Source organism: Oryza glaberrima, chromosome 7 (assembly GCF_000147395.1).
Source record: "Oryza glaberrima chromosome 7, OglaRS2, whole genome shotgun sequence".
Taxonomy (NCBI): domain Eukaryota; kingdom Viridiplantae; phylum Streptophyta; class Magnoliopsida; order Poales; family Poaceae; genus Oryza; species Oryza glaberrima.
Window position 1 is genome coordinate 3,184,764 of NC_068332.1, and position 22,530 is coordinate 3,207,293.

Consider the following 22,530-nt stretch of genomic DNA (forward strand, 5'->3'; position numbering starts at 1 on the left):
TCCGAACATATTGCATGCTATTTTTTTTAAAGGAAAGCGGCAAGAGTATTGCCGAATATATTAGAAGGAGAGAAAAGTATGGTTTACACGATTAATGCGGAAAAACAACTTAGAATCATCTCAGAACCATAGATCCTGGTTTGAGAAGGGAAGAGATACACTCATGGCGGTTGGAATTCAAAACTGCTTTCTTGAATATCTTGGATGATCTGGTGTGAAGTCCTTTGCATGTCCGGTTCTTCTCCTCTGAAGATCTTTGCGTTCCTTTGTAGCCAAATGTACCACCAAGTTTTGACAATCTGAACATATTGCATGCTGAAATTTGGATCACATATTTAACAATCTCCATCTTAAGACGAATTTCCCTTGTAGCATAAAAATCCGAAACGCTCCTGTCCAGACGCCTGATTGTAGGGAAAACAATCGGATTCCCATGCGTCTCTCCTCAAACCGTGTGATGTTATAATGGATTTTTTTACTGTTCCAATGGGTATTTAATGATGTTTCACTAGGTCATTTTGAAATGTTACACGGGATGTTTTTTTGATGTTTAAGGAGGTATTTTGTGATGTCCTCGGCTGATGTTTCATTGTATCATTTTTTAATGTTGCACGTGGTGTTCTTTGAATGTTTCAGGAGGTATTTTGTGATGTTTCAGCTAATGTTTCACTAGGTCATTTTGAAGTGTTGCACACATGGTATTATTTTGATGTTTTTCTAGGTATTTTGTGATGTTTCACTATGTCATTTGGAATGTTGCATGTCGTGTTCTTTGGATGTTTCAGAAGGCATTTTGTGATGTTTTAGAACGTATTTCACTAGCTCATTCGGAATGTTGCACGTGATGTTATTTGAATGTGTCAGAAGGTTTTTTGTGATGTTTCACAAGATACTTCACTAGCTCATTCGGAATGTTGTACATGGTGTTCTTTGGATGTTTCAGTAGGTATTTTGTGATGTTTCACTGGGTATTTTACTAGCTCATTTGAAATTTTAGACGTGGTATTTTTTGGACATTTCAGCAGATGTTTCACTAGATCATTTAGGATCTTGCACGTATTGTTCTTTCAATATTTCAATGTATATTTTGTATTGTTTTAGAGGTCACAAATCAATGTCCCACTTATCATAAAAATGTTTCAATTAGTAATATAATTACATATGTTTTATTTCTCCAAAATATAATCATGTGAGATCTCTTTGTAAAGATTTAATTGCAACAAATTCAACGGTGCAATTGAATCACAAATTGGATAAGTATTTCATAAGAAAAAATGGTTTATAATTTGCTAATTAAGAGTATGGGAGAAGAGACAAGGGGATGGGAGAAGTTTGCATGTACCTCACATGTGGAAGAGAAGAAATGACTGCGTGCATGCGTGTGGAGGTTTCCCTGAAGAAAAGATTGCATGAATGCTTAGGGGGCCCAATTTTTTTCTCCAAAAATCGGGCGCCCGTTCCGTAGTGTCCTCCATAAAAATCTTCAATCTCCAAACAACATCATGTAGTACCCTCGATAGAAAAGAGATGAACCATACTTCAAACTTACCATTGGTGTGAACTTAGCATAGACACGAAACATGATGCACAAACTTCAAACTCGCTATTGGAATAAAATCCTGAATATGCTGCCATAAATTTATGTAACCCTAGTAGAAATGCAAAACTCTAGTGCACAAAACAAAGTACTTGGATCTCCCAATAACCTCCTGGTATGTTGGGTATGATGGTAGCAAAATTTGTCAGAAAATTGGATCACCTTGTGATCTAGACAGGAGTGAGGCTCCCTCTCGTCGACTTAAATATTCTTCTTCTTTTTTCTGTGCTTTTCCTCTTAGGTAAATACCCCACTTCAAATATTTACTTATCATAATGAGAATATGTACTCAATCTAGACGTGGTAGATTATCTTCAAACTCGTCATAAGAATTAATCCTAAATCTGCTCGCAGTACTACATGAATGCTCATTGGTGCCGATTCTTGAACCGACACACCTTCGTTTTTTATTTTTCAGGTGCTAAAAAAGTCGAAAAAAATATTTGGTATTTTTATTAGACACCTATACAATCACACTCTCATTCCCAAAAGTCACATAATTTTTGAATCCATATTCATACAAATGTGTCAAGAAAAATTCAAATTCAAGACATCTCACTTCACACAAAGTCACCTTGCCATATCACCTACAAACACTTCTTGTCTTGGAAACAAATGCTATTGTTTTGAGACCACTATCATTTGAACTTATAATCCATATTTAACACCATAGATAAGATAAAATGAAAAGTGTAGAAAAATGTAGATCTTATCTATATCTACAACTTTTATATAGGTTTTGTGTCTATCTGATATCGTTCAGAAATTTTAAATATCCACTCATGCAAATAGGTTTGAGACAATGTAACACATTTTCGGACATTCAAACAAACTTAAATCGGAAAGTCATCAACTACGAAGTTGTAGATATCGTCGAGCTCTACAAATTTGATATAAACTTTATCTTCATCCGACTTTATATGAAAAAGATAGATAAAAAAATACACATATATATAAGTTGTGTCATCATATGTGCTGGTTTTAATTGTAAACCAGCCGGCACATATGCGATACATATATGTGCCGGTTCATAAAAACCGTTACATATGATACCGCCGTAGTTATAGGTGTGAGTTTATTACAAGAACCAATATCTATGTGATGTTCATAGGTATCGGTTTATTGTGAGAACCAGCATATATGATTTTTGAGGACTATTGGTACCGGATTTTATTATAAACATGTACCAGCTAACTCAGTCAATGAGTTGTTATAGGTACCGGTTCTTAATTTTACACTGAAATATGATGGAAAAAATGTTATAGGTGTCGGTTTAAAGCAAATCGGCATGTATAAGGTTAAGGTTGGTCTCTATGGGGGTGTTTTGGAGTAGCTGTGTGGTAAAAATTTGCTTGAACCAAAGCAGAAACACGATATACTCTGGGTGCAATTCCTGTGTGCACAAAGCGTTGATCAAGGAGTCTCCTGGTACATAAGCTTGGGTGGACTTAGCAGTTTCAACGTGAAATTGAATTGACATGATCAGTTGGAGCCGATGCTTTTCTCCTGCACGTGCTGCTCGTCGCGATTGCTGCTCGTCAAATCGGAGTCGATCAGTCGACTCCTCGTCGGCGTTTGATGCGAAGCCAAATCTCGCTAAACAATTGACGACGATGATGAAGACGGCCGGCGGCCCGGATGGGCCTATTTGGTATGGGATTGGTCCAAATCTTTATTTTATGAAATTATTTCACTCAGCCCCGTTTTTATTTTAGGTGGAGGTGAAACTGTTTAGTTAGGCTCTAGCTCCAGTAGAGATGAAGCTGAAGTTGTGCCAAATAGACCCTTAGTATATCCATCTCTAAAGTTCTAATACCATTTATTATAAAAATAGATGCACGACTAATATATGACTTTTATGTGAAAAACTCTTACCGGAAAAGCCTACGTGCATAGATCGGCAATAATTAATATAGAGGAGTTGGGTACAAACGCATAGGATACATTGGGTTGTCGCATACTTCCTGTGAGGTTTACAAGAGATATATAAAGAAAAATTCTAAGAGTCTTAGTAGAAGAAGATTTAGAGACATATTAGAAAATTAACCCTGATAGTCAAGTTTTATATATTAGAAAACTAATCCAAATATGTTTCATGCCAAAATTTGTAGTAGAAGTTTTTGGAATTAATGAATGGGCCTTAGCCCACTCGAAGATTAATTCTTTGGAAAATCACAAAAGCCCACCTCATGGGATGGCATGCATGTGGAGTTTAGTACCACCTTACTTATTCTAGGAGAGGGGGACCTCCTTAAAAGGGAGGATGCCCTCCTAGCCATTTGAAGCATGTGTGGTGGAGAGAAGAGAGGAAACACGCGCGCGCTCGCTCGCCTCGCCGGGCAGGCGGCGCGCGTGCACGACGTACGCATCGAATGGTCCGAAAAATTGGCTCCTCACCCTTGCGCAGATGCAGCCTTCTTTTGCAGTTTTGTTTTGCTGCAAATTCGGATTCGTTTTTGTTTTAGAAACGTTCCGAAAAATCCGGTGCGTGCAAACGGCATGGAGTCCGGATAAGTTACGCGCGACTTATCCGGTTCGGTTACGCGCAGTAGAGATCGTGCGGGCGCCCTGATCAAGCGACCCTTCTCTATATAAATCGACCCGCCGTCTTCACGCAACACACGCGAAATCAATCTAGGGTTTGCCTCCTACTCTGTACTGCGCCGTCGCTCGTAGACTACTCCATCTCGCTCGCCGGCGTGCACTGGCGATCGGGAGAGCAGGTCTCCGGAACCTCTGCCTTCGACGTCCTGCACCGGGAGAAGGCGGCAATAAGGTTTTTGGGAAGCGCTTCGCGCGACTGCTCCCTGTTCGTTCGCGACGGCTCGCCTTCCTCTTCGCTCGCATGTTTCGTGCCTTCGTAGACGCCTGCGAAAAGTTTCGACCAAGCAGCCGGTCTTTCCGTCACCTCGGTACGTGTTCAATATGTTGCGCATATTTGATCTGTTCATGTTATACTGTGTAGTTTACATGTGTAGATCTAATGATGCGTTCATGCTAGTTTTCATCTGTAATGTCATGATTTATTTATGGAATAGATTAAATCATTATATGCCTATAATCTCAACAGAAACAGAAGTATCATATTTAACTATACCTGCGGTATAGCACTATAGAACGTGTCTTTGCCAGGACACTTCGATTACTTGGTAATTTGCCAAAACATTCCATGATCATTATTTCAACATTTTACTCATTTGGGCAGATAAAATTTTAAAAAGGTGCTTTTACGCCCTTTCGCAAATTGAAAATTTTGGAATTTCAGCGCCTCACTTCCTAAAAGGACATCTTTAATTAGAAAAAAAATATATTTAAATCTGAAAAAAATCAAAATATATTTTTAACTTTTTAAGTATTTTAGTTTTCCATGGACCCCGTAAACATTTTCTTTATTTTTGCAATTTGGATGTTTTTTAATTTAAAAAATGTTTAAGTTTACCAAAAAATTATTCAAATTTCAATTCTTTGTCCGATATTTTTTAGAAAAATTCTATCAATCACCTCCAAAATGTTTGGAGATTTTCTGCAATTTAGTAAAAGATAAAACCAGGCTGAACATCCAACTTGGCATGAGGTAATTTAAAATGTCATCTCTGTAATTGTATCTATCTAGTAGTTGAGCTGAAAAATGTTAAAATATTAAAATTATGGTCATTTTAGAAAACTACCATGAAAGTGTCTCGTAGAAAATACATTATTGTATAAAAATAACAAATACATACATATCTAATAATATTTCGTCGAGCATGTTATGCCTTTTCGTACGAAATAGTATATGTGCCATGGAAAAACACGTGAGCATTTGAGTACTTCAGACTTTCACTCGAAGAGAAAATGTATCAAATGTTAATTAATTGTATATGTACGTACATCCTAATTTAAAAAAGTACATGTCCTATATTGTATATTCAAGGTTTCATTTTATAAGAAGCAAAGGCTCTAAGAATCTCCCACGAATAAAAAAGAAGGCGCTAAGAATCAAATTTGGACGGCCATATAGTTAATTAATTAGCTTGCAGTTTGCCACAACCAGTATATATACGAATTTAGGTGTTGTACATACGTACTTTGATGATGTAGATTTGCACCGAACTGAAAATGACGTTAGTACGCATGCATTTTCTCCTAGAGTGTACCGGCTGGGCGGCTGGCATTTATATATACTATGTAAAACTCCGCGTGTTGCTACTGAGTTAGTATAATAACATGTGAAAACAATGTGTAAGATAGCTAGCTAGACAATACAAGTTTACATAAATTGATGCATGTGATTTATTATAAATTAAAATTAAATAGTGTATAGAATGATGATTTAAATGATAAATTAAATTTAAATAGTGTATAGAATGATGATTTAAATGTAAAAGTAAAGATGATATGGCTTTATGAGAGAAGAAAAGGAGGGAGATATTTTGGACCATAGATTATCTAAGACTAAAAATAATTGATGTGATATGGCTTAATGAGAGAAGAGAGAAATAACATTAACTAAGTGAGGATGAACTATATATAGAATATTATAAAAAAGAATGAAGAGTTAAATTGAAATAATATTTGAATTATGTGGGATGATGATTTAACATGCTTACATTTTAAAAACTCTAAAATTCAATAAATCATAAAATTACAAATAATACAGCATGCTTCATAATGTTTAAATGTAATAATTGTTATTGAATGATGATGTAGCATCTTGTTAGAGGATGATGATATTGCATCTTTTTATTTCAACTACTCCCACATTCCTTTATATATATTGTAAAATTAACTGGGGCACTATGGTGTCCAGGCACCAAGATTTAAATTGAGTACATATTCAATTTAAATGAGTATGAATTTTTTTTAAAAAAATGTTTAGATATGATGGTTGTAAGGTGGTTTTCAGTCGGTTCATCTGTAACCGTGATCACCATCTAATAGGGCGCTGCCATGTGCAAAAGAAAGCTGGGGACGGCAAGTCTAGTTCGGCTCCCACCGCCTCTAGCCATCGACTTCATCCAGTGAATGACAGGTAGGCCTCTATGGTGACTGAGGTTGGTTTGGGCCTACTTTAAATCGGTTTCAACTGTCATATGAGCCCTCCAATCTTTTTACTCACGTATGATTGACCGGAGGTTCATTTTATGGCATGACATATGTATTTTTATTCATAAATGACCTGCATAAATATATTTATCAAAACTAGTGAAAATGGTTAGCAATAAACCCCTACCATCAAGTTTTGATATAATATTTTATATTCTTTATACAGGAGTTGACGGTTAAAGTTTACACTTAATGACCGTCAACAATAAGCGATACTGTGGCAGTTTCACGTAGCCGCGTGCTAACCTCGGTATACCGGTATTGCACTCCTACCCCGCGATACCGATGGAATATTTCTTCCAAACAAATTTCAACCGGTATATTTCTTTCAAAAAAAATCAATGATCAGTATTCATGCAATTTTTTTTCAAAGCACTACTTTCGCTACAGTACAATCTCTAAGGAACAGCCCCTACATCAAGTGCCACTGTACTATTGTCGTATACTATTTCTTTCTTTTCCAACGTTGACGTTTTAGAACGGAGGGAGTATGTATATATCGTCTGTACATTAGATTTGCTATTTTGGTACTTTCAGTGTCCTTTTTCTGAGTACTAGCTGAATAATTTTGTGTTCGCTATTGGAGGGTACACTAAGTTGAAAAAAGAATTTAAAATAGTTTTGTAAGATGATTTAAAATATAAGTATTTATATGATTATTAACAAAACTAAGGCAGAGTGAAAAAAATATCTTTTAGTGGTTAAATTTTAAATTGTTTATATATCCCTTTCAAGCATCGGATGAAAATGTACAGAACGATTTTTGTGCACTGGACTGAGTGTCCCATAAATACTTATATTGTGGCATAAATTTTTGAATACTCAAAATATTTTGAAACAAAAGAAGTATATGGAAAGTGTGTACCATTAATCCAATCTTTCATAAGACTGTCAACGCCGTAAATATATCTGTAATATTACTCTCAGTACAGTTAATTAGCATATGGCCCTGAAATTTTTCGGCCGAACCCGGCAATTTTATATTTATATATACCCCTGCCTTGAGCTTAGGCATCATGTAGCCTCGCCGCTCAAGCATCGCTAACTCAGTTATAGCTGTCTAACAAAGCAAATTAGCTTTCGCTGAGCTTTGTGTTGCTTTTGGTCTCCTAGATAGGTTTGTGAAGCATGAAGCTCACGGTAGCAATTGTCTGTGCCATGGCGACCGCGCTTCTCGCCGCCGCCCCGTCGTCGGCGGAGGCCGGCGACGGCGAGCTGAAGGTGGGCTACTACGACAACAAATGCAGCGGCGTCGAGGACATCGTCAGGTCGCACGTCATCAAGGCTATCATACAGGACCGCGGCATAGGCGGCTCCCTCATCCGTCTCATCTTCCATGATTGTTTTGTCAGGGTATATTTTGTTTCTTCCTCCGTTTAATAATGTAAATTATTCTATCATTTCTCACATTCATATTAATATTAATAAATCTAGATATATACATTTCCTATCTAGATTCATTAATATCAATATGAATATGGGAAATGATAGAATGAATTACATTGTGTAACGGAGTGAGTACATATCAGTGGAAGCTACTTCATCTATTTCATATTATAAATTGTTTTGGGTTTTAAATGGATTTATGAGTGAATTCATTTATACTACCTCTATTTCTCATTATAAGTCATTCTATTTTTTTTTCCTAGTCAAACTTTCAATTTATAGAAAAATATAGTAACTTTTTCAACACAAAGAAAATATTATATTATCAAAATGTATTAAATGTTAATCTTAATGATATTAATTTGGTGTCGTAAATGTTGCTAAAATTTTTCATAAACTTAATCAAACCTAAAAAGGTTTGAAAAAAAATTAAAATGAGTTATAATACTCTCTCCATCATATTCCAAATCTAAAAAATTTACTTTTGATAGACATATTTTAATCCAACCACCTATTCTCTTAATAACTTTTTTGGATTTCATGGGGGTGGCTAATTGGCGTGCACACGCCAGTTGGCCCCAACCCGGAAGCCCATCAGGCTTCTTTTTGTTCTTTTTTTTCGCAAGATTTTTTTGCAATTTTTTTGCCTTTTTCTTTTAGCTTTTTTTTCGCTTTTGTCTGATTAATTTTTTAATCTTTAGCACACATATTTTTTCAAAAAATGTTTTGAGTTGAAAATTTTTAAATCTTAACTTGAAAATTTTTAATTTTGATTTGAAAGTTTTCAAATCTTAAGTTGAAAGTTTTCGAATCTGAGTTGAAAGTTTTTGAATCTCAAGTTGAAAACTTTTAAATCTGAGTTGAAAGTTTTCAAATCGGAGTTGAAAGTTTTCAAGTCGAAGTTGAAAGTTTTCAAATCAGAGTTGAAAGTTTTCAAATCTGGGTTGAAAATTTTTTAAATTTAAGATGAAAAGTTGAAAGTTCCAAAATTTGACTTTAAAAAATTCAAATTTTGAGTTGAAAGTTTTTAAATCTTGGTTGAAAATTTTCAAATCTAGATTGAAAGTTTCAAATTTTGAGTGGAAAGTTTTTAAATTTGAGATGAAATTTTTCAAATCTGGATTGAAAACATTTCAAATTTAAATTGAAAGTATTCAAATATCAGTTAAAAGTTTAAAATTTTGAGTTCAAAGTAATAACACAAAAATAGAAAATAACTAAAAAAACAAAACGCGAAAAAAAAGGGAAAAAGATGCGGGCCTAACAGAAAAAACACAAACGACGAGTCCTTTCTCGATAAAAAAAAGTGCGCGCTATTTGCTTAACTCCGCGTTAGCTTTTCCGGAATTTAATGCGTTACTCTCCATTCTTCCACGCAAGATTAGCTACATAGGCATCGAGAAATGTAAATATATTAATAAATCGTTTGTTTACGAGAAATAACTAGTAGTATATTTAAATGGATGATAAGTAAAATTACTTATCTTTGATCGGTGTGTCAAGATGAAATATGACTATAAAAAGTAGATGGAGGGAGTACGAAACAGAGGACCAAAACAATTTATATAGTGAAAAGGAGTAGTAGTTTTGAAGCACTAAGGAGGTACTAGTAGCTTTGAAGCACTTGGGACTAATGAGTGGTTGCACAATGCATGCATGCATGCATGAGTATTGCAGGGTTGCGATGGTTCCGTCCTCCTTAACGCGTCCGACGAGAACCCTCGTCCTGAGACGGCAGCGCCGGTGAGCATCGGGCTGGAAGGATTCGACATCCTGGAGGAGATCAAGGCCGATCTCGAGAGGAGGTGCCCCGGCGTGGTCTCCTGCGCCGACATCCTCATCTTCGCCGCCCGCGACGCCAGCAGCATCCTCAGCAACGGCCGCGTCCGCTTCGACGTCCCCGCGGGCCGCCTCGACGGCGTCGTCTCCTCCGCCGACGAGGCCCAGGCGGAGCTCCCGGATCCCACCTTCACCATCCGGCAGCTCATCGACAACTTCGCCCGCAAGAACTTCACCGTCGAGGAGCTCGTCGTCCTCTCCGGCGCGCACTCCGTCGGCGACGGCCACTGCTCCTCCTTCACCGCCCGCCTCGCCGCGCCGCCCGACCAGATCACCCCGTCCTACCGCAACCTGCTCAACTACAGGTGCTCCCGCGGCGGCGGCGCCGACCCCGCGGTGGTGAACAACGCCCGCGACGAGGACCTCGCCACCGTGGCGAGGTTCATGCCGGCGTTCGTCGGCAAGCTGCGGCCGGTCAGCGCCCTGGACAACACCTACTACCGCAACAACCTCGACAAGGTGGTCAACTTCAACTCGGACTGGCAGCTGCTGACGCAGGACGAGGCGCGCGGCCACGTCCGCGAGTACGCCGACAACGCCGCCCTCTGGGACCACGACTTCGCCGCCTCGCTGCTCAAGCTCAGCAAGCTGCCCATGCCGGTGGGGAGCAAGGGGGAGATCAGGAACAAGTGCGGCGCCATCAACCACAGCAAGAGCTAATTCGGCCACTTATGCAGGGGGTTACGTACATGCATGCAGACGATGTGGTCGTAGCCATATGTTTTCTTGTTATATCTCATCGTTCTAAAATACAGAAAACCTTGTACTCGAAAAAAAAAAGACTACTCCAGTATAATATAAAGTATTTGTATTTGTGGTTACCCATATATTTACTTGTTATGAATTGTTACTACCTTCGTCCCTGATTTTGCATCTGTTAGTGCATAGACTAAATCCCATACATATTTAGTACTCGTGGATTGTCATGTAACTGGGCTGAATCGGTATGCATATTGAGCCCATGGCTAGCTAGGCCTAATCCGCTGCGATAAGCCAATCATTCAAGCCGCTACAAAAGGAGCAGATCCAACAGATGGGGGGATCGAACAAAATAGATGAAACCTGAGTTCTTCCTTCCGATGCTCTCTCTTCTTCAACCTCTGTATCTCTCTTCTCTTCAATCCCTGGCTATCTCTTCTTCTCCAATCTACTGCTAATTCTCAGTCTTGATTCCATTTCTCCCATTTGTATCCCCAAATACTCGTGTATCAAGTGTTGGAGGAAGAATTGTGTGCTTGTGCTGGAATTCACTAAATCACATAGAGTGGGTTCGTAACAATATGGTATTAAAGCCAACAATCCATGGGTTCCAAGCCAAGAGATGAGGTGGATGACACACGTGGCAGCCGCGACTTCCATAGACTGGATCTAAGCATTTGGGGTGGTTGCACTTGAGGCGTCTAAGAACACACATGAACATCTAAGAACACAAGAACACAACATGAATATCTAAGAACACACATGAACATCAAGAACACAAGATGAACACATATAAACAAACCAGCATCTATAGTATAGTTGTCGGACTTTTTTCAAAATCGGCACTTATAAATACTTAAAGGTGCCAATTTTTCCCTTTAGCGCCCCCCGCGGGCGCTCCGGTGGGCGGGAAAAGCATAATAGGTGCCGGTTTTAGTTATTCCGGCACCTATAATGCTGACTTTTATGTGTCTTTTTTAGTACTGATTTGCGGTTGACATGATTATCACCGAACACTTATGGGAGAAAAAAATAAATTTGTTCTAGCCAAATCAATAGAGAGTGCAGATGAGAACTTTTGAAAAATGGGGTCCAAAAACATGTTGAAACACATTTGTTTAGATCCATGCATGTACATGGAAATTTTCGGGGTTGCTAGTCTATTGGTCGCTCGCTTTGCACCTGCCAATTGATAGGCCCAGTAGTTGACGTGATCTGACACACGGCTGGGATGAACGTAGGTTAGCTGCTTCCCAACCAGTCAACAGGACCTCTTAAACAAAAGGGAAGTCAAATAAGGAAATGTTTAATTAATCTAGCCTGGTTCGGATGCTAGATAACAGTAATGGAGTGATTAAATATTGATGAGACCACTATAATCTCGATTATATTTGAGCTAGCGAACATGCCTGCTATAGTTCCCTCAAAATCCTAAAGATATGTATGGCGTTAGCGTCCTTTCCAGTGGATACGCTTAACACAAGCTTTTGACGTGAAAGTTAATTAATTTACTACTGTACATGGAAAGAAATTCTACAAATACATCGCTCTTAGGTAACAGCATTTGAATTGAAATAAAGATACATGTTGTCAAATCGACCAAATAAACTGACCTCCTTCATAGGGGCGGAACTAGCCACCGGGCGGCTGCTCGGGCTCGTTAGCGAAAACTACACAAAATTTTAATATTAATGAGTAAATAGATGATGAAATTTCTATAGCAAATATCAGTTATATTGAAATTTGTCTGGGCTCAAAAATCTTTCTAGCTCCGCCATGCATCCTTCCATCAAATACTGTGCTTGGGTTGACACATGCATGATGCATCTGGACGGCCAATTAATTTACTCTATATAGCTCCAGCCGAATTTAAATTAAGTTCACCGTCACAACGCCAGGTATGGATCGATGTCAACGCCTACACGTTTTATCAGTTACTAGCTGTTTTGCTCCCCATGTTGTTAGACAACAAGAACTGGCAAATAACTATTCTGATGATTGCTCTCCAAATATTCCTCAAATCTCTTATTTAATCAATCTCCTCATTCAAAAGGAGTAGCTCAATTATCAATGATCAATTTGCTCATCCATTTGTACCTATAAATACATCGAATGTTTGCCTGTCACATCATCAAACATCAACCAATCCTTTGAGGTAGCGTTCACTACACATATATTCATTCGGTTTCAGGCGTTTCTTTGCTGTCTCCTCGTGAACAACCTTGTCAGAATTCAGAATGTTCAGCAGGGGGATGAAGCTAATTCTCATGGTAGCCTTCCAGGCTATGAGCCTCATCTCCATATCAACTGCAAGTCTGCAGTACAATTTCTACGGCTCGTCGTGCCCAAATGCCGAGCAGACGATCAGCAATGTCGTCTACGGCTTGATCGATGCTGACCCTTCCATGGCCCCGGCGCTGCTGCGTTTGCATTTCCATGATTGCTTTGTCATGGTAATGTAATTGCTAACCACAAGTTAATTTAGTTTTTCAACTATGAATCGATAGCAGTTTTAATTTCTCACAAGATATATTACTGCATGCAAAGCTTAGATATTGATGATTAATTACTTCATTTTGTCCCCAAAAAAAATGTAAACGAAGTTTTTTTTTTTTTGTTTTTTGATCATGCAGGGTTGTGATGCGTCCATCCTTCTTGATCCCACGAAGGCAAACGGCTCGCCGGAGAAGACAGCGATCCCGCTCCGCGGGTACGACGCCGTGAACAAGATCAAGGCGGCCGTCGAGGCCGTCTGCCCCGGCAAGGTCTCCTGCGCCGACATCCTCGCCTTCGCCGCCCGCGACTCGGTGGCCAAGTCCGGCGGCTTCGTCTACCCGGTCCCCGCCGGCCGCCGCGACGGCAACGTGTCGTCCGCCTTCTCCGTCTTCTCCAGCATCCCGTCGCCGTTCTTCGACGCCGGGGAGCTCGTCCAGAGCTTCGCCGCCAAGGGGCTCACCGTCGACGACCTGGTGGCGCTCTCGGGTGCGCACTCCATCGGCACCGCGCACTGCTCCGGGTTCAAGAACCGGCTGTACCCGACGGTGGACGCGTCCCTGGACGCGAGCTACGCGGCGGCGCTGAGGGCGGCGTGCCCTGACGGCAGCGCCGCCGACGACGGCGTGGTGAACAACAGCCCCGTGTCGCCGGCGACGCTGGGCAACCAGTACTTCAAGAACGCGCTCGCCGGGCGGGTGCTGTTCACGTCGGACGCGGCGCTGCTGACCGGCCGGAACGACACGGCGGAGAAGGTCAGGGAGAACGCCGGCGACCTGACCGCGTGGATGGCGCGGTTTGCGGCGTCGATGGTGAAGATGGGCGGCATCGAGGTGCTCACCGGGGCGCGGGGGGAGGTCAGGAGGTTCTGCAACGTCACCAACAGCTAAAAAGCTATACTGGCTGGCTCGAGTGAAGAACGCACTTGTGCCATTGGTGTGCGTGCCGTTTTTGCTTAGTGGCAAGTTTGCACCTTGTGCTAATTAAACGTTTTTGTTCTCCAATCTACACCATGCACACACACCATTCATGTTGCAATTTTTTATTGCCACCTTGTTCTATAAGAGGAGGAAAATTAACCACCTTAATTTGTTATTCACTCTGGTTATAGTATTTTGGTTGTATGGCTCATGTAAAAGATTTGGGGCTTTTTTTTTTAGAATTACACAGTGCAACGTAGATACTCACAACGCACACGCACTCACCTCTATGAATACACGCACGCAAACCCTACCCCTATAAGCATCTTCGAAAACTGGGCCGGCAAATCCTTGAGATTGACGAAGTCACCATAGGCACCTCGTTGTCGATGGATATGTCGCCTACCACTGAAACCACAACGCCGTTATATCCTAGAAAATTCGCTCCCAAGGGGAGTCGAACCCAGGACCTCAGGTGCTACTGAGGCTCTTGTAACCACTAAGCGAAAACGCCGTTATTATTATTATTTTTGGAGAATTTGTGATTCGGATCTGAGATTTGTGTGTGATGTGAATATGTGATGCATTTGTGATGAATTTTGTGGAAGTTGTGATGTAATTTTTTTTAAGATTTTGTGATGTATTTGGAGATGATCGATTTGAGGATTTGGAGGCAATTCGGGGATGATTGATTTGGGATTTTTGGGATGGGATGGAGTGAAATCAATATATTAAAAACAACAATGAAGAAAAGAAAAGAATAAAGGAGCAACTGAATCTAGCCTCTTTAGTCCCGGTTGGTAACACCAATCGGGACTAAAGATAGCCGGGACTAAAGATAGCGATCTTTAGTCCCGGATTCATAGTCCCGGTTAAAAAATCGGGACTACAAAAGGTTACGAATTAGGACTAAAAAGCACTTCTCCACCAGTGTGCAAATGTGTGAGCCCCCCTTGACCAAGTAAACCCTCTAAGTGTCCAGCCTCTCTGGCCTTGATCAACATCTCAGACAAGGCATCTGCTACCAGATTGAATAACAAAGGGGAGAGAGGATCACCATGTCTCATCCCTTTGTAAGTCTTGAAGAACTCTTCAGTTTCCCCATTTATATTAATAGCCACCCTCCCATTAACGGTGGCAGCCTTTACCCACTCAATCCATTTCTCCCAAAAACCTTTCTTTCTTAACACATCAAAGAGAAAACTGACTTTGTCATATGCTTTCTCAAAATCTAATTTCAAGATAATACCAGACTGGTGGGATCTTTTTCGTTCATGTAAAATAACTATCCCATCCAGAATCTGCCTGCCAGGAACAAAGGCAGTCTGACTCTCCCCCTATTATCTTAGTAGCTACCAGAGATAATCTATTGGATAGTATCTTTGTTAGGATTTTGAAGCAGACAATAAGCAGGCAGATAGGTCCGAAAGCTCTGATAACTTTTGCATCTTTTATCTTCAGAATCAAAGTGATTACACCATAGTTTAGTCTCCAAAGATCAGGTGATCCATCATAAAGTTTGTCTACCATTTCCTTAAAGAGGAAAACTACATGTCGATCGAGTTTAATCAGTGAACCAACGGACTAGCCGGTTTAAACAATGGTCGGGGTTTAGCCGAGAATGCTAATTCGTGCGCGCGTTGCCGACGCGTACTTCCGACCCACACAGCCCACGCACGCACCCGTGCGTTTCTTTTCTCTTTCTTCTTTTTTTTGGCGTAGTTTGCTACTGTTGTTTCTTCTTTTTTTTTCTTTTTTTGCAATTCGCTGCCGCACGGGTAGGAGAAAAAAATCGTAGTTAGTTTACTAGTAATTTTTAAATCTTAACTTAAATTTTTCAAATTTGGACTTAAAAATTTTTAAATCTCGAGTTAAAATTTTCAAATCTCAAATAAAAAATTTCAAATCTCAAGTTGAAAGTTTTCAAATTTTTCAAATCTGGACTTGAAGGTTTTCAAATCTCGAGTTGAAAATTTTTCAAATCTCAAGTTGGAAGTTTTCAAATTTTTCAAATCTGGACTTGAAAGTTTTCGAATCTCGAGTTGAAAGTTTTCAAAATTTGAGTTTAAAATTTAATTCTTAAATCGAAAGATTTCAAATCTAACTTAAAAAATTTTCAATCTATTAGTAAAAAAATCTAAAAAAAATATTCAAAATTTTTCCTACTTACTATCATTAGTGTTAAGTGCTAACTAATAGAGATAGTTAAGCGGGAGTACGCACTACGCGCTAGCTAGCCACCCCTCGGTTTGGGCCGTGGCCCAAAACTTCACGTGCAGAGCCCTTCTGGAGGCAGGTGTTTGGGCTAGACCATAGATGGGTGATCCGGTACCGACCAACTACCAAGACGGCCAGTTTGCCGTTTATGCGACCAGTTTCGCACAAAATAGATTTGAGTTTGAGTTCTGATTTAAAAAGAAGATTTGAATTTGAGTAGATTTCCGAAAGACAAATGCACCATTCATTCCCTACTTTAAGATTCTCACTGGTATATATTTGCGGCACCCGCACTGGCCCCTGGGCCATGCGTCGCGTACGTTTGGCTAGTGAACAACGTGCGAGCTTGGATTGGATGGGGAACTGCGGGCGCGCTAGCCGTTACACGATCGAAGGGTATCAGAATCCAAAATTAGTGACCGAGGGTGGGAATTACGATGCACAATCACCCGACCGGTATCAACGACGACAGGGACGAGGCCGACGCGACGCACACGACGGCTGGGGACGAAGCGCGGGCGACGTCGGCGCGGCGTGCGGGCGGATTCGCTTGCATGTCTCGTGTAGCCTCGTCGTGGCGATCGAGCGGTGCACGCCTCTCAGTGGCGCAACGACTATCTTTGACGCGGCGTCTCTTCGTTCGAAATCGTTACGACGCCACGCTTCTAGTTACAGTTTTACAACGTGATATTGCTACCACGACGATGGCTCAGCGGCGAAAGGTTAAAACACGTTGCTAAATAGAGGTCGCGGCAACGGGTGGGAAAGCCATGTAATCAACGTGACGTCTCCAGTTTACCGAGGTACGAGTACCTTCCAGGTCAACTCTGCTCCCCTCTCCATCTGTCACTAATCACTTCACCACGGCACGCACATCCACCATCGATCCATGTATATAAATCACCGTCACGCCTAGCTCCTGCTTTAATTTGCTGCACCACTACACTACTACTCCTACACACTGCATCGATCAACACCGACGCATCGGTCACTGCGATCGTCAAAGCTACACACGGTATAGCAGTGAAAGATGTGCAGCGCAGCACGCGGTGTTCGTCGTCACGGCTCGCCGGTGATCATAGCGTGGGCGATCCTGTTCTTCTCCATTGCGTCGTTGTCCTTGTCGGAGGCGCAGCTGCAGGTCGGATACTACAACTACACTTGCCCCAGGGCGGAGGACCTCGTCCGCAACGTCGTCCGCGCCGCCATCCTGCGCGACCCCGGCAATGGCCCCGGCCTCGTCCGCCTCTTCTTCCACGACTGCTTCGTCAGGAAGAAAAACATTGTCAAACTTCAACAAATTATCCCTCTTCTTCCACCTTGTCAAGATCAGCAAGAAAAACATTGTCAAACTCAAATTCTGCTACATATTCCCTAAACCTGAAATTATAAGTTCATTAAAAAAAACAATTTATGTGCAGTGAACAACCAATGTAAGACGTACGAACAAATGTTGAAGACAGATCTATCTTTCTATTCACTTATACTAGCAATCATTTTGTAGCTACCAATTAATAATTGCAGGGTGAAGAACATTGTTCTCCAACCAAAAAGGATAATTCGTCATAAAGAAGAATCAAGGGCAAATGATTAACAGGCAGAACTAAAATGTCAAAGTAGAACTCACAAAGAGCACGCTACATTCGATCTGTTAGTAGAATTTATACAACCATTGGCTGTTGAATGCTATAGCATTAAGAAAACATTTGTTTAGATTTGTCCCCTTGTTTCTTTTGCCAGGAGATGGCAGAAAATGCTCTATAAGCTTTATAGAAGAAACAGGTAGTTCGAGAGATAAAACCTGAGCTACTGATAGTGGACCCATCTACTAGTCTGGAATCACAAGCTAGATGTGAGAGCGTGTCTACATTAGAATTGTTGAGTGTAGGGAAGGATACCTCTAAAATCGTGGAAAATGCATCACTGAATTCTTCAAACAATTCTTCATTTGCAGGCCAATAGGACTCACCAAGAGGTATGACATGAAATGGTCCGGGGTGTTCAATGGTAGTATTCACTGATGCTCCAGCGCTATGAGCAGGAACCCTGCAACTGCTCACTGAGATTCAAGGTCAGGCCCGTTGATATTCGCCAGCCGCGGCGCCGCCGCCGCCGACGAACGCATCGCCTTCTTCAGCGGCGGCGGCGGCGACAACACCTCAACAGGTAAATGCCCGGATACACTAGTCCGCTCGATCAGCAACGTGTCTACGAGGGATTCTGCGAACGACGAGCATGTTGCAAAGGAATTTGTTGGGGGCCATAGAAACCTTTTCAATGCCACAAACATATGCCATCTCTAGCGGGCCTCCAAACTTGCTTTTCACTGTGGCAACAAAAATACTACACTGGTAACCAACCCATCTAATGCCGTTACTTCTCAAATTCGTTCGATACAACTCCCGCAGCACTTGTTTTCACAGTCCCTCTTCACACTCGCAATACACGCCGCCTTTTAGTCTGCACCTCCGTTCGTAGCCTTGTCTTCTCCTAGTCACTTTTGCCCTCTCCACTAGCACTTGTGCCCATCAGATATCACAGAGGGGGGTCCAGCACGGCGACGGGCAAACGTCTCCTTCAGATGAAGGATAGTGACCACAATAAAAAATATAGACACCACCGGTCACCGGACACGACCTTGAGCACCTCCCGATGCACTTGCATGCCTTGCCCATCCCTGTCGGAATATACAAATCCAAAAAAAAAAATGCAATGTTAGCAAATTCTCCACCCACTTTCTCATCTCAACCGACAATGATCATCTCGCATTTAGTTTCTCCTCATACTTCCTTGTTACTATCTAAACCTATCACAAATTCACAAGCCACACGAGAAACTTCACAAGTTATATATTTCGAGCCGAAGGTAGTACCTCATCACAGCATTCAAATGGTCAATTCTGAGATTGAGCTTCCTGTAAGCTTCCTCCCATCCTCCTATTTTTATCTTCGTCTGACCTTCCCCCTGAACAACCAGCAAATAGAATTATATTAGAAACTAGCAAACGGCATATTTTCTTGATGTGCCAAAACAACCATGCAAGAACAAACTGTTTGCTTCAGATAAATATCATTTTCTTGCTTGCTAACTACATAATATATAAAGGCCATAATTAAAATCGATCCACATATCAGTCATACATATAAATTTTAATATATGATCTGCATCATACAAAATTAATCACGCGAGCACCTAACGGCCATAACATACATAATTTTGATAATATTTTTGTAAGAAATTGTTTGAAGATGCGAGTAACCATGAGAAGACAACAGCGTCAACACATGCATATGCACATGTGCAAATAACTTAGAATTTTTCATAAAAACTTCACAAGGTACAAAAGCCAAACCAAACTTTTCACTCAACACTACATATCTTTGCACTAATTGGCACTTTAAACTAGGGTTCAGGAAATCAAAGGATGTTGTCAGATAAAAGCTAGTTCAAACAATCATTTTTAGTGTCATAGCAATATAAATCACTTTAGAAAATCCTATCAAATAGTTTCTTTTAGCAAATCAGAAAACAACTTTTTTTCAGCAAATCACACCAAAATAGTGATATAAAATATTAAACTAGCAACATTACCCTGGTAGCTCGCGTGGAGAAATAGCAGGACAGGGTGAGTGTGGATAAAATCTGAATCTTAATCAGAAAAGAACTGTACCCAAATCCTAAAAGCAGACTCCACCCGTGTGGCAAGAAGGACAGATGATCAGGGCAGCAAGACTTCAACCACAGAGAGATCAAAATGCAACTTTAGGTAACTTCAGGCCTTTCTAGGGACAGAAAATAGGGGCAAAACTTCTAGGGACAGAAAACAGGGGTAAAACTTCCAGCGTCACAGGTAGCTTCTCCAGGTCGCTCCTCTCTCATCCAGTTAGGAACCGTGGATGCAAATGCAGAATCGATTTCATCCGTCCCCGAAAAGAAATACAAGGGATTTTGGCAATGCGAATGCAGAGCCAAAATCCCTCATATTTGGATTTGGGGACAGAGGTAGCAGATAGGCAAGGCAATTAGAGCAGTAATATTACCCTGGTAGCTCTTGTGGAGAAATAGCGGGGCTGGGCGAGTGCGGAGGAAGCCCATGGTGGGGTGGAGGTGGCGGCGGACTGAACAAGAAACAACAAGTTAGGCGCATTTAACGGAGGAATAGTGCAGCAGCAATAACCAGGAATTTTGTTCAACAAAATAGGCAAGCACGCGCAACAATAACAAAATGATCCAATCCAATTACTTAGTATCAACTCAACTCAATAGAGCAGTAGTAGCAAATCAGAATAGCAAGAGGGTTTGGTTTACAATTACTGTACCCAAATCCACCCGTGTGACAGAATCGATTCCCTTTGTTTCATTCGTCCCAAAAAAGAAATATAAGGGAGCCTATATTTTTGGATTAGGGGACGGAGGTAGCAGATAGACATGGCAATTAGAGCAGTAATATTACCCTGGTAGCTTGGATCGGGAAAGAGAGCGTCTGGGTGAGGGCGGAGGATGACCGTGCCGGGGTGGAGGCGGCGGCGGCGGCAGCGGCGACGGCGGAAGAGAACTGCATCGAATCGAGAAGTACAAGAGAAGCACAAAAAAAAAATTCAGGGGTTAGGGTTTATCTGCCGGAAGAAAACGACGGATCGACGACCAAGTTAACTCACCGGAGTGGCGCCCCGAATCACCGGAACCAGATGCGGAGCGATCGCCGCGGCGGTGGCGGCGGCGGCGCGCGCCATCGTCGGCGATCGGAGGAGGGAGGGAGAGGCCGCGGCGCCGCGAGTGCTTTGGATTTTCAGGTCGGTCGCACGCACGCACGCACCTTCGCCGTGCCTCACGCCCTGGACCTTTACAGGTGATGCGGCCCATTAACGTAACACCCCGGCCCACCACCCCAACCACGGTTCTAGGGCCGCCTAATTCTGTACTAGGAAAAGTTTAGGATTAAGTTCATTTCAATTTGCCGTCGAGTTCGAAATTCGTCTGTTGACCACAAAACCGGATAGAACGCATCCTCCAACTTACAAAGCCATGCAAATGAGGTCCCTCAGCAGTATTATCCCCGGTTTTGACTGACGTGGTGTCTGCGTGGCAATTTAATAAAAAAAATGGTGGGACTCATATGGCCCCACATGTCAGCCTCACTAATCTATTATTTTCTCTATCCTCTCTCTCTCCCCTGGAGCAGGCGACGGGCAGGGCGTAGCGGCCGGCTGAGCGAGACGAGCAGCAGCCAGAGCATGCGGGACGGTGGCGCGGTGGATGGAGCTGCAGCGGAATGGGACGGTGGTGGGGTGGAGCAGAGGGACGAGCGGAGCGGCGGGGTGGAGCTGATGAGGTTGAGGCTGGGACGGAACTCGACGAGGACGCGTCAACGATCGGCAACGGCTATGTGGAGGAAGATACCAAGGATGGGAAGAGAGCGCCAAAGCTGCCTCGGGTGGTCGTGAGGTCGTCTATTACGAACCCAAGCCCGAGGACCTCGCGATCGGCGTCGTGGTCGTCGACGCCCTCCTCCCGCTTGGTGCCAGAGCGATCCCTTGTTGCCATCTCTTCGACTCCGCCGACCCTGCCTCCAAAAGTACACCCAAGGTCCCTCAACTTGTCATCAAATTACAAAATCATCCCCTAACCGTAAAACCAGATACAACATGTCCCCCCACTTACAAAACCAGTGTAAATTATGTCCCTCGGCGGTTTTGACTCCGGTTTTGTCCGACATGGCAGCTGAGTCAGCGTGGGCCCCACATGTCAGGATGCCACGTCAGCAGGCCAGCCTCTCCCTTCCTCTCTCTTTCCTCCTCTCTCTATCTTCTCTCTGTACTCTGGGCAGGCCGGCTTCGTCGGCGGCGCCGACAACAGCGTTGTTGACGCCGCCTTGCACGACTACGACCGGTGCAGCGGCGCGGCGCCGGCGCCAAGGACGACGAGCGGGCGCGACGAACGGAGGAGGGCGAGGTTGAGGGTCTTGAAGAACGTTAGGGACTTCATGTCGGCAGCGCCGCGGCGGGAGCCAAGGCGGGCGGCGGGGTCCTTGGCGAAGAGGCAAGCGATGAGGTCACGCGCGTCGGCGTCGGCGGGGCCGCACGACCTCACCGTCACCGGCTCGGCCACGAACCACAGAGGCACCGCCGCCACTTGAACCGGAGGAGGTGGTCCGGGAAGCAGGACGCGCCACCGCCGGCCGCGTCGTCTCGCTCATCGTTGATGTCGCCGTCGAGCGATAGTGAGCTTGATGTGAGCTAGCAAGGGGGGGGGGAGACCGGCGGCGGTGGCCGTCGAGGGAGGAGGGGAGCCGGC

The 22,530-nt window shown here is 42.6% G+C and overlaps 2 protein-coding genes and 1 pseudogene across 2 annotated transcripts; 2 read left to right on the plus strand and 1 right to left on the minus strand.

The window, feature by feature from the left end:
- Nucleotides 1-7,718: 7,718 nt before the first annotated feature.
- LOC127780489 (peroxidase 2-like) lies at nucleotides 7,719-10,723 on the plus strand. The gene is made up of 2 exons (XM_052307403.1): nucleotides 7,719-8,035; nucleotides 9,746-10,723. Exons 1-2 carry the CDS (start codon nucleotides 7,811-7,813, stop codon nucleotides 10,565-10,567), a joined length of 1,047 nt encoding a protein of 348 aa, XP_052163363.1. The 5' UTR covers nucleotides 7,719-7,810; the 3' UTR covers nucleotides 10,568-10,723.
- A 2,037-nt stretch (nucleotides 10,724-12,760) lies between these two features.
- Nucleotides 12,761-14,164, plus strand: LOC127780759 (peroxidase 5-like). The gene is made up of 2 exons (XM_052307714.1): nucleotides 12,761-13,059; nucleotides 13,240-14,164. Exons 1-2 carry the CDS (start codon nucleotides 12,844-12,846, stop codon nucleotides 13,987-13,989), a joined length of 966 nt encoding a protein of 321 aa, XP_052163674.1. The 5' UTR covers nucleotides 12,761-12,843; the 3' UTR covers nucleotides 13,990-14,164.
- A 2,819-nt stretch (nucleotides 14,165-16,983) lies between these two features.
- LOC127778824 (uncharacterized) lies at nucleotides 16,984-21,037 on the minus strand (annotated as a pseudogene).
- Nucleotides 21,038-22,530: the final 1,493 nt, after the last annotated feature.

What these genes read in the sequence shown, in the direction of transcription:
- LOC127780489 (XM_052307403.1), top strand. Translation starts at nt 7,811, where the DNA reads ATGAAGCTCACGGTAGCAATTGTCTGTGCCATGGCGACCGCGCTTCTC. An exon ending in TCCATGATTGTTTTGTCAGG is followed by an intron (nt 8,036 to 9,745) that starts GTATATTTTGTT and finishes TGAGTATTGCAG; the next exon opens with GGTTGCGATGGTTCCGTCCT.
- LOC127780759 (XM_052307714.1), top strand. Translation starts at nt 12,844, where the DNA reads ATGTTCAGCAGGGGGATGAAGCTAATTCTCATGGTAGCCTTCCAGGCT. An exon ending in TCCATGATTGCTTTGTCATG is followed by an intron (nt 13,060 to 13,239) that starts GTAATGTAATTG and finishes TTGATCATGCAG; the next exon opens with GGTTGTGATGCGTCCATCCT.